The 12668-nt window shown below is 39.6% G+C and overlaps 1 protein-coding gene across 2 annotated transcripts in view; it reads left to right on the forward strand.

The window, feature by feature from the left end:
• Positions 1-12668, forward strand: part of SGPL1 (sphingosine-1-phosphate lyase 1) — a 61620-nt gene that overhangs the window by 17561 nt on the left and 31391 nt on the right. For both annotated transcript variants that reach the window (XM_039478124.2, XM_074382353.1), the window contains exon 3: positions 10335-10500. In XM_039478124.2, coding sequence (XP_039334058.1) covers positions 10335-10500 — 166 coding nt within the window. The remainder of the gene's footprint in view (positions 1-10334; positions 10501-12668) is intronic.

Here is a 12668-nt window from a genome sequence, read left to right on the forward strand (position 1 = left end):
AGCCCCCGTCTCCAAGACATGTGATTTACCTGACCCTGTCACTGACCACCATTACCTCATCCTACCTACCCTTCCCCTGCTTTATATTCAATAAAAGTCAGAGTGTCCAGGCACTCAGGACCACTGCTGGACTCCATGCTTTGGTTGGCAGTGGACCCCTGGACCCAAACTCTCTTTTCTCTGTCTTTGTGTCTTGTGTCTTTATTTTCACAGTTGCTCATCTCCACATCAGCAGGGAAGGGCTCACAGGATCCTTTAGGGCTGGACCCTACATTCTTGGATGATATTGATGTACCTCACTGGTTTAACGGAAAGAATCTTGAACAAGAAATTACGTTCTCATGGGGGACTATGCCTCTAGTTTGAAACCAGGAAGGCACATTTTTGTGGTAATCTGCGGCCTCAGTTGTTTCATCACTGAAAGGGATCGGACTATAGGTGGTCTCTAAGGTTCCTTCAAACCAGTAACATTTTGTGATTTTGAAGACAATGCTTCCGAAATACCTTTCACACTAATTTATTTCAGTCTTTCTTTTGTAAGCAGATAAATAGTATGAATGTAAGTCTTTAGCTCAGAGAAGAATGAAGTTTGCAGTTCGAGAAGGCCATGCAGTTCACTTCCCCAAAATGCTCAGCCCTTGTAGGACACTAAGATTATCTGACAATTCTGTATGCCTTCACTGGGAGCATAGTGAAGCTGAGGGTGTTTCCTTTGGCTTTTGGAGTAAACTAGCTGTCAGGACTATGAGAACTGTTGGTCTTCTGGTTTGTGCTGCTGATAGTTTGGTTGTGGAAAACTAGGCAGTGGAAAAAACAATGCATTTTGAACCAGAAGATTTGAGTCCTGGCTCTGCTATTTCTAAGCTCTGTGACCTATGGGCCTCAGTGTCTTCATCTGTGAAGGACAGATTCAGCTCTGATGGCCTATGACAGGCGTCCCCAAACTACGGCCCGCGGGCCGCATGCGGCCCCCTGAGGCCATTTATCTGGCCCCCCCTTCGCACTTCAGGAAGGGACATCTCTTTCATTGGTGGTCAGTGAGAGGAGCACAGTATGTGATGGCCCTCCAACGGTCTGAGGGACAGTGAACTGGCCCCCTGTGTAAAAAGTTTGGGGACGCCTGGCCTATGATGTGGTGAACCTTAGGAACTTGTTGGCAGAGTGTCACGGTGTGCAGAGTCCAGTTCCAGATAACAAGCCATTCTCCTCTGCAGATTCAACACACTGCCACTGTGTCTTGCTAAGCTTAAATAGGTGAGATGTGGGAGAGGGGAGGCAGAAATGTCCTAGGATCTTGCAAAACAAAACTCAAAAGTATAGGCAGTATCATAATTATTTTACTTTATTTGAATAAATGTTGAAGATGCTGTTTTAGGCAGTGTAAGATGTAAGACTTATATCCTCCTCCTAATTTGTATTCTTATCTGCACCCAGTACCATAGAGAGTTCGTATGTTAAAATTTTTTGGTTATTCTCCCTAACTAGAGTTGAATCCTTTCCTTCTAGGATAAATTAGCTCACAATACAATTGGCTAGTGCAGTTTGGGCCTGACTGGCTCTTGAGAAATACCCTGGGTTGAGGCATGGTGGATACCTGGCACGTTAGAAATGCAAAGAAAACATTGTACAGGAGAGTGAAGGTAAACTTCCTGTAGGGAAGTAGCTTTCCTAGAACTCTGACTTTATAATGAACCTGCAGAGATCGGTAAAATCATTAGGGCGTGCTGTTTTGGACTTAGACGCAGGGCCCTGGGTCTCTGTTGTGGCCCAGCAAGCCACATTCAGAAAAGGAGGCAGTTTGAGAGGTACAAGTTGTTATGGAAGCCTGAGAAAACTGGTTTGTGTGCACTTCAGTGTTGACCATACAGCCTTCACTTACTTAGCACTGTGTAATAATCCACGGAGCAAAATTGCTACATTTTCCTTGGCAGGAAATCTGTGTGTCTGTGGCAGTTCAGAAATTATTTGTAGAGTGGGTCAGCCTGTCAGCAGGAATGTTTTTCTTTGATCTTCAGCCTATTTTTCTTTAATGCGAGCAGAACAGTAAAGAGAATACATTGGAATATCTTGTTGGTTCCCTGTTTGGCTTTACTTATAGCTCTTTGGTTTTCTTCTTTTAGGTCATATTTTCCAATTAATGTGTAGATATTTATAATGTTTGGAAGCCCTGAGAGATGGTTCCAGATATCTTGTGGAATTCAACCCTGAGTGTGAAGTCCTGACTTTGTCACTTTCTATCAGTTTGATTAAACAAGTCACTTAACATTTCTTGACTTCAGTTTTCTCCATCTATAAAGTTACACTGCACATTCTCTTTTGTTTTCTTTTCTTTTCTGTTGAGACAGAGTCTTGCTCTGCTGCCTAAGTTGGATTGGAGTGCAGTGGCATGTTCATAGCTCGGTACAGCCTCAAACACCTGGGCTCAGGTGATCCTCCTGCCTCAGCCCACTGAGTAGCTGGGACTACAGGAGTGTGACACCATATCTGTTTTTTTTTTTTTTTTAATTTTTTGTAGGGATGGGATCTTGTTACATTGCTCAGGCTGGTCTTGAACTCCTGACCTTGAGGGAACCTCCTGCCTTAGCCTCCCAAAATGCTGGGATTACAAGTACTTTATAACGTATAAATCGCCTATACATTCTTAATCTAATAGCCTCAGGAGGTTATTAAATAAAGTAACATGAAAGCCATTTAGAGTTTTAAGTTGTATAAATATTACCATGTATTCTCATTAATTAAATTAAATCTTAATAAATTTAAAAAATAAAATTTTTATAAAATAAGTTTATTTTAAAAATTTTAATTTAGTTAAAATTTAATGCTTTTTTTCTTTTTTTTTGAGACAGAGTCTTGCTCTGTTGCCCAGGCCGAAGTGCAGTGGTGTGAGCTTGGCTCCCTGCAACCTCTGCCTTCAAGGTTCAAGTGATTCTCATGCCTCAGCCTCCTGAGTAGCTGGAAGTACAGGCATACACCACCATGCCTGGCTAATTGTTGTATTTTTATTAGGAGACGGGGTTTTGCCATGTTTCCCAGGCTGGTCAGGTGATCCACCACCTTGGCCTACCAGAGTGCTCAGATTACAGGTGTGATAAATTGGTGCTAAAGTAATTTAATACTTTTTGTATTTTTAGTAGAGACGGGGTTTTGCTCGAACTTCAGACCTCAGGTGATCCACCTGCCTTGGCCTCCCAGAGTGCTGGGATTATAGGTGTGAGCCACTGTGCTTGGCCAAATTAAAAATTAATACTTTTCAAGTGCTTCACTCTCTCCTGTGCATGTTGTCATGGCTTCTTATTCTAAATTAGTTTTATTTCCTCTGTAATCAGAGGGTCACCAAATCTTTAAGTTTTAGAGGGAAGAGAAAAGTTTTTAGTGAAACGTGTGGGTGAACTCTGATCCCTGTAAAATAGTGCCTTCATACAGTAGGTACTCCAAAAATAATTGTTGAATGACTGAAACCGTTAAATAGCAGTAGGCATATTTGTAGCAGAGAGTACATTACAGAGCAGAGCTCTTTATAGGTTGGCATTTAGATAGCTCGGAGAGACTCCCTGAATGGAGATGCCATTGCTTTTGAATAAAACAAATATACATGGTGCCTTAGTCCATTTTCTGCTGTGATAGCAGAATACCACAGACTGGGTAATTACAGACAGTAGAAATTTATTTGGCTTGTGGTTCTAGAGGCTGGGAAATCCAGGAGCATGGCACTGATACCTGGTGAGTGCCTTCTTGCTACGTAATAACATGGCAGAAGGGCAAGTGAGCACACGAGCTAGAGATGGGCCAAGACTTGATCCTTTATCAGGAGACTACTTCCAAGATAATGGCATTAATCCAGTCATGAGGGCAGAACCCTCCTGATCTACATCACCTCTTAAAGGTCCCACCTCTCAACACTGTTACAATGGCAATTACATTTCAACGTAAGTTTTAGGGCGGACATTCAAATCATAGCAGGTAGTTAGCCCTGTTGAATAATGGAGAAAGTATTGTATTAGCTCCAAGGAAGGATGCATCGTCCAGATGGCTTTCCTCTTTTAGTAATATTTATTTGTAAGTGTTTCTTTAGGTATAAATTGGTGCTGAAGTAATTTAATAAGGGAAAATATCACTGCCTAATTGGTATTTGGTCATGAGCAGTACTAGTTCTTGAAGAAGGTTTTTTTGTGGTAGCAGGGGATGGATAGTGCTACTATTGGAATTTTGCTTATGAAATCTTTTGCTCTCTTGAAGTGATTTGGAGGTTAAAAGAGTTTAGTATCATTGGGGATAGCTGTGGTCTACTGTCAGTAAGAAAGTAACTCATATTCAGATATCCTGGGCATATTACTTTAGATCATATTCCTAACCTCACAAAAATGTTAAGAGAATAAATCATAAGTATACAAAGCACTGAGATTGTGTAGAGTGGAAAATAACATTAGTGTTATCTCCCTCACTGTATTACACAGCCACATTCTAAATTTAAGGAAGCCAGAAGTAAAATTGCTCTGAGGCATTGGTTTTAAAACTGCAGATTATGATCCATTTAGAAGGACACAAAATCAACAGTAGGTGAAGCTTTAAAATAAGATGGAAGAAATAGAAATGTGAGTACATTACAATTAATAAGGTGTTAAGTATTTCGGAAACTTTGGTGTTGGGTCTTTCTGTTTCTACATGTATTAGATTGTGTTGTAAAATACACTTCTGTGGGAATGTATTTTATAACACAATCTCATACACATAGAATCTAATAGACATATTAGAAGTTTGAAACTCAGTGGTCTGACAAGTATTATACCCCAAATTGACAATATTTGTAGCCTTCTGCTGTCAGGTACATTCTTGAAAGGATCTTGGTCCCTTAAAGTGAAAGCTGACAGATTTGATGTCATTTGGGAGAGTGGGCTACCAAGCTCCCATAAATTCTAGGAGCTGCCTTTTGTCTAGTGATTAGGATTATTGAGTACTATTTTGAGGCCTTTTGGGCATCATCTGAAATGTAATGATTGGATTGGAAATGGAATAAACTAGAGAAAGGCTAGTTTACTCATTATTTGACAATAGCTCTTTAAAGTAGTTAATATTATGAATATTCCTACACTAAGTTTGATCAGAGTTTGTTTTTTTCCTTTAATATTATGCTTTTAAAAATATTTATTATATAATTTACTATCATTCACTGGGCAGAGAATTTTTTTTGTTTGTTTTTTTTGTTCTAGAGGAATACCTTTCCAATTTTACAACAGTGAAGGAAGGAATGTTTTGCATGTAGAAACTGTACTGAAACTACTGTTCTGTGAAGTAAGGGTTGGAGATAAGCACCCCTGTCCCCTGTCCCCACCCAGGCACACACATATCCAGATACAGCTTATTTTATGACTGTATTATTCTTGTGTTTCTTCTTCTAGATAAAGACATGAAGGTTGGAGAAATAATTAACCTGGAGTTGCACAGTAAGCTAGTGGTCTTCATGGATGATCATTCATAGTTCTTGTATTTCTAGAGACAGAATACATTGATAAAGTTGAAATAAACAGAAGCCTAAGAATTATAACTATATATATGCAGAGATACATAGGCAAAAAAAGTACTGCTATAAGTAAAAAGACATAGTGGCAATAGTAATTATAATCACATTAACTTTTGTGCCACCTCTCTCTAGATCAGGAGTGTCCAATCTTTTGGCTGTCCTGGGCCACATTGGAAGAAGAATAATTGTCTTTGGCCACACAGGAAATACACTAACACTAATGATAGCTTAAAAAAATAATAATAATTGCAAAAACATTTCAGAATGTTTTAAGAAAGTTTACAAATTTGTTCTGCATTCTTAGCTGTCCTGGACTGCATGTCAGACAAGCTTGATCTAGAGGTTTATCTATAGTCATGACCTAACTATATAATTTTAGTATGTTGTACATGGTACCAAATATTCAAGGTGGATCCTGCCAAGAACATAAATTGTAAAAAGGAAACTCTTGGGATGCTGCTGGATTGTAATGTGTTAATCCTCTGCCCGTGAATATTGAAAATCAAGAATTGAAAAAGTACTGAATACTGAGTCAAGAGCCATGTGTTCCTAGACTCCACTTAATCACAAGCATGTCTGTAAGAGCGTAGGCATGCCATTTCAATTTGGGGTCTCTGCTTGTAAAGTGAAAATGTTAGACTTGATCTCCCAGATTCCCTTCAGCTCTTAGATTCTGTGCTTCCCAGGGGCTGCAGTATTGCATCAGGACACAGCCTGGGGTTTGTGCTGTTTTCAAGGCCCTAAGGGACTGCATCATCTTTTATTCCAAGGAGATAGGATACGTTACCCCATAGCGCCCAATAATGCAGTGAGCTGTTGGTGTTGTGAGTTGCATTTTCATTGGGGACTGAGCCTAGGTTGTTCTAGTAACCTAGAAGGACCTTAGAATGATGCCAGTAGGTGTAATTTCTGTGATCAACTAGTTGCCTCCTCAAAAGCTTATCAGGATCCATCCAATTGCAGTGTCACTCTGTCTTTGGTGTTAAAGAATTTAGATACATCTCCTTTTAAAGAATTCCCTTTGAATTTAAGGATTGCCATTATCTTCTTAAGAATCCAAGTAAATACAAAAAATATATATTCTTGCTGAATATAATTTTTAAAATGTTAATGAGGAATGTCTTTCTATTTTTAAATGTTAGTGAGGAATGTCTTTGTATCTTAATTTTAAGGCTTTTAATAATAGTTTGCATTTGCTGGTTCTTTGCTGTCTCCCTAAAACTAGTTATATCACTTTTTTGTTCAGTGCTGTGAATCGTTGATAATATTTGTAGTCTTTTTTTGACAGTGGTAACCTCTATTTTCTGGGTGAATTAGGAATTAGTATCACCAGAAGAAAAGCTAATCTGAATGATTGTTCTTTCATCATCTCATTCATGCACAGTATTTAACCATCTGGTTTGACCACAGCTTTCATACTAGACAAGTCTATGTAATGATAGACATCATGATATACCTTTGATGATAGACTCCTCTGATCTTTCCCAGGATTTGGCTGGTATTGCCATTGTTTTGGATAGAGGTTGTTGATGTAACCGTGGGCTCTGGGGAATAACCACCAAGAACTATTTGGGGAATTGCAGATAAACTGTCTCCATGGATAGCCCTCCAGGGAGCTTAATAGTTGCCTAATGTTAATTACCTTATACCACAGTCTGATTACTAAGAGTATTGTCTGAGTCCATTCAGGCTGCTGTAACAAAACGCCATAAACGTGGTGGCATATAAACAACAGAAAACCATTTCTCTCAGTTTTGGAGGCCAAGAAGCCCAAGATCAAGGCAACAGCAAATATGGTACCTGATGAGGCCTGCTTCCTGGAAGGTGGCCTTCATAAAAGTGGTTCATAGAAAATGTCTTCTCACTGTGTCTTCACATGATAGAAGGGCCAAATAGCTCTCTGGAGATCTCTTTTATAAAGTCACTAATCTTATTCACGAGGCTTCTGCCTTCGTGATCTAATGACTCCCTCTTCCAAGACTCCCTCTTCCTCCTACCATCAGCTTGGGGGTTAGGTTTTAACATACGAATTTTGGGGAAGGGCATAAACTTTCAGTCCACTGCAGGTATAAATGTTTTCAACAAACATTTGTTGAGTATTTGTCCTTTTTCTAAGCTTTCGTGTTTCTACTAGAACATTGTACGTGGATGTCCAATAGGAATGTTAGTCAGTATCATTATCTTTTGCTCAAAACATCTTCTACCTTCTTTACCTTCCCTTCCTCTTCTAGTCTTAACCATAGTTAATAATGATATTAACTATTAACATCATAGTTAACCCGTCTCTCGAACTTGAACTTGAAAAATTTGAATAATCTCTATACTCACACCCGGTAAAATGACTCATATACTTAAAAATCCATGCCTTTTGTTTTGTTTTATTGCTCTTGTTTGTAATTTACTTATTTCTACTTGATACTGTGTTCTGGAAATATTTTCATGTAGTTCATGTAGATCTGTCTTTTTAATGTTTCCTAGTATGGGTACATAAAATATGTGTATTATAGTTTATTTAACCATTCTTCTCTGGATAGACATTTGGATTATTTTTTTCCTTTTGTTACAGAGAATACCGAAATGAATATCCTTGAACATGTTTACTTGTATGCATGTGCAAATATGTAGATGTCAAAAAGTGGGATTGCTAGGTCAAAATGAATATACGTTTAAAATGTTAATAGATACCAACACTTTGCTTTACAAAAGTTCCTATCAGTTTTTCTAAGTCTTTTTAAAATATGGACTACATTAGCCCATTCTTGCATTTCTGTTAAGAAATACCTGAAACTGGGTAATTTATAAAGAAAAGAAGTTTAATTAGCTCATGGTTCTGCATATTTGTACAGACATGGCTTCAATATCTGCTAGTGGTGAGGCCTCAGGAAGCTTGCAATCATGGTGGAAGGTGAAGCTTAGAGCAGGCATGTCACATGGCAAGAGTGAGAGCAAGAAAGAGGGGAGAGGTTCCAGACTTTTAAACAACCAGATCTACATGAACTAACTGAGGAAGAACTCATTTATCACCAAGGAGATGGTGCCAAACCATTCGTGGAAGATGCCCCCCATGATCCAGTCACCTCCCTCCAGACCTCATCTCTAGTATTGGGACTCATACTTCAACATGAGATTTGGAGGATAGGCATCCAAACCGTGTATGGACCTGGTATACTTCTCCCAGCCTCAGGGCTCTGATTTCAGTGTTCAGTCACTTACTTGGGCACTGTCAGCCACTGTCCAAGTTTGTATTCAGTATAAACTGTGTGCTGGGCACTCTGCCACATGTTGGGGATTTAGCACAGGATGACACAGAGATGGTCCCTGCCATCGTGTAGCTTACACTTTACCACATAGAACTTTTGCCATACGCAGACTCTATGCGCTTGCAGCTACAATCCTCTCTTCCAGGTGTGATCTTTTTCCTTTTAACTTTTCTACCTAGAGAATTTTCTTTTACCCTTTTAACTGGCTTAAATTTTACCCTCTGTCATTATCTTTATCCCTTCTTAGTTAGATGGGCCCTCCCCAGTGCTCCGTCTTGGCACTCATATGCCTTTTGTGGCTATTCTCCTGAGGAGTTTTCGTGATTTGTTTTTATATGTGTGTGCCTTTGTGTGTGTATAGACACATGTCTACCTCTTGGATTAGACTGTAAACTCACTATAGACTTGGAGCTATGATATGTACCTGAACACCTAGCTTACTGCCTTCAGCCCTGGAAATGCTTAATCAATACTGATTAAGTGAATGAATAACGAACTATAAAATGACCTTAGTTTGTACAGGGCACTGTAGGGGATTGTAGATATTAATAGAACTGGTCTTTCTTCAGGGACCTAACCATATAGTCAGGGAGATAAGAAACAGATGAGTAGGCTGCAAGGCAGGTTGTGATAAGCTCTGCATAGGACTTGTCAGGGATGAGTGCTGGAGGAGAATTTAAAAGGAGAGAGAAGTTCTCCTAAATGAGATACTCTGATAAGTTTACAGAGAACTGGATTTTTTTTCTTTCTTGTACCAGATGTTGTGAGGAATGTACATGCTGATAAGATATGGTTGTTGATTAAGAGATTTATAGTGAATTAAGGCCTTAGAGCAGGCATTAGTAAATTACGGCCTATGGGCCAGATCTGGCTATATGCCTGGTTTTATATGGTCCATGTGCTAAGAATGATTTTTCCATTTTAAAAATTGTTAAAAGAATATTTTGTGAACATGAAAATTACATGAAATTCAAATTTTTGTGTCCATAATTACATTGTGTTGGAACACAGCCATGTTCATTTGTTTATGCACTAAATGTGACTATTTTTGCACTCCAGCAGCAGAGATGAGTAGTTGTAAAGGAGAACCTTTGGTTCACAACAGTTAAAGTATAAAATAATTTAGTATCAGGCTCATTCCAGAACCAGTTTGCTGACTAATGGGGTAGAGAATAGGAAAGATTCAAATAGGGAAGAGAAATGACATTCATACTGGGGTATTAGTTTGAGTTAAGAGAGTGGGACAGTGATACTGACAGTCACACAGAAACTTTAGGGCTAAAGTGACGATCTAGCTTAACCCTCTTATTGTACAAAATAGGCACAAGATCAAAAATATTCTCAAAGTCCACTAGCTCTTAACTGGGAGTGGAGTGCCGCTGGAGTGACTGGTACAGAAGTCTTGAGGGCTGTAGATGATGATAAGATTATTGCTGAAGAAGGCCAAGATCAGGAATGACCTTGCCCTTGAAAAATGAGAGTTGAAGTACAAACTAAGAACAAACTTCTTTTCTCTCTCAAAATGTAATGTTTCTATTTTTCTCTTGTATTTCTAGAAGGCCTTTGAACCCTACTTAGAGATTTTGGAAGTATACTCCACAAAAGCCAAGAATTTTGTAAATGGGCATTGCACCAAGTATGAGCCCTGGCAGCTAATCGCATGGAGTGTCGTGTGGACCCTGCTGGTAGTCTGGGGATATGAGTTTGTCTTCCAGCCAGAGAGTAAGTATGCTGTCTCCTCTGTAAAGGTTTTGTGCTGTGTCACTAGCCTCAAACTCATTGCTGACAGATAGGACTAATTTATTGCCTTTTGGTGTGGTTCTTTTTTTTTGAGACAGAATCTCACTCTGTCGCTGTGCTGGAGTGCAATGGCACAGTCTCAGCTCACTGCAACCTCTGCCTCCCAGGTTCAAGTGATTCTCCTGCCTCAGCCTCCTGAGTATCTGGGACTATAGGTGTGCACCACCACACCCAGCTAATTTTTGTATTTTTAGTAAAGCTGGGGTTTTACCATATTGGCCAGGATGGCCTTGATCTCTTGACCTTGTGATCCTCCCACCTTGGCCTCTTAAAGTGCTGGGATTATAGGCACCAGCCACTATGCCATGCCCTTGTTTGGTTCTTATTTTTAAAATCTGTTTAAATGTAAAGCAGTACTGTCTTCTGATTGGTCAAGTTATAACAGGACTCTTGTGTAATTAATACTCCTTAACATTGATTAATTTGAATTTATAGTTTATGTAAAAACACCTCAGAGTTAGTCATTGTAAGGATCCACAGCTATCTCAGCATGGCTTAAACCTTTGGTACCAGTTTCTTCCCTAGAACATAATTATGTCACCTGGAGTTCCCTGAGCAGGAATTTTTTGCTTTCCGTTTTGTGCCATCCCTTTCAATAAAGATTAGGTGAAATTGGAACAGCACTTAGGTGGTGACCATTTGAGTGCTTGTTATGTGCCAGGCACTGCAGCAGGCTCTGGGGGTATCTGCACAAGTAGTACAGCATCTCTCTCCTCTTGGAGGTGAACTTCTGGTATCGGAGCTGCGGTAGGGTGGGGATCGTATGCTTTGAGCTTTCTGGAAGTGACTCAGAGCCAGATCAACATGGGGAAGAAGAGGCCACTTCTCAGGGCGCAGAAGATGAGCAGTCCAATGATCTGCTTATGAATCTTCCACCCTTGCTTAGGATTAAGCCCCTTTCCTGACCACCCACTTTTTTCCCACCTAGAAACCTGGTTACATGTTACCTTCTTATGAGTTGCAGTCTGTGCTTGGTGAGTTTTGTTTGTACCTAAACACAAATCATCGATTTGGTGCTGGATGTTCTGTAACACTCCTCTGCACCCTTTCCCCACTCTTAGTAGGGTATTGGAGTTAACTTTGTTGGGATAAGAAATCAGTAACAGTAGCCAGGCGCAGTGGCTCATGCCTGTAATCCAGCACTTTGGTAGGCCGAGGCGGGTGGATCACCTGAGGTCAGGAATTCTAGACCACCCTGACCAATATGGTGAAACCCCATTTCTACTAAAAATACAATCAATCAATCAATCAATCAATCAATAAAAAATCAGCTGGGTTCCTAATATCCGAGCTACAAGGGAGGCTGAGGAAGGAGAATCACTTGAACCTGGGAGGCGGAGGTTGCAGTGAGCCAAGATTGTGCCACTTTACTCCAGCCTGGGTGACAGAGCAAAACTCTGTCTCAAAAAAAAAAAAAAAAAATCATTAACATTCCAGATAATTATTCACTGTTTCTCATTTGTTTGAAGTTTCCTCACCACTTTGCTTCCCTGATAACATGTGTTTAAAAGGACTCTTCACCTGTGTTTTTTTCTGCTTTTCTTCTTCTTGCTCAAGGAAAGTCAATTTAGAAGCCAGATTCCATTTTTGTCTCTTTACTTGTCAAATAGCTTCTTAGTGATTTATGGCGTAGTAAACATTGCAAAACCTGACAACCAAGAAGCAAGTTCCGGCTACTTAAGAGTTTTTCAATTAAAATGGAAATGAGACGTGACTGTCCTGTGTCAATCTGTACTTCATTCCAGCTTTAAAAGCTTTGTCCTCAGTTGCTGCTCTTAGTCCTTGCAACATCTTCTGATAAACTCTGACAAATTAGACTGGCTGGCCCTTCTGCGGCATCTGCTCAATGGTTTGGGTATGGATGTAGCTCATGTCCTTCTGCTTATGCTTATTCCTGTATTCAGTTCATTGAGTAAGTGGCCCATTTCAGAGGACTCGGAGGGGTAGCAAGAAATGTACTTTCTTTTTATTTATTAACTTTTAATTTTTAAAAATAACTGATCTCTGCTTATCCATCTTTCTATTATAAAATATATGTAACATGAAATTTACCACTTTAACCATTTTTAAGTATGCGGTTAGTCATGTGG

The sequence above is a fragment of the Saimiri boliviensis genome, chromosome 12 (genome assembly GCF_048565385.1).
Source record: "Saimiri boliviensis isolate mSaiBol1 chromosome 12, mSaiBol1.pri, whole genome shotgun sequence".
In the NCBI taxonomy this organism is placed as follows: Eukaryota; Metazoa; Chordata; class Mammalia; order Primates; family Cebidae; genus Saimiri; species Saimiri boliviensis.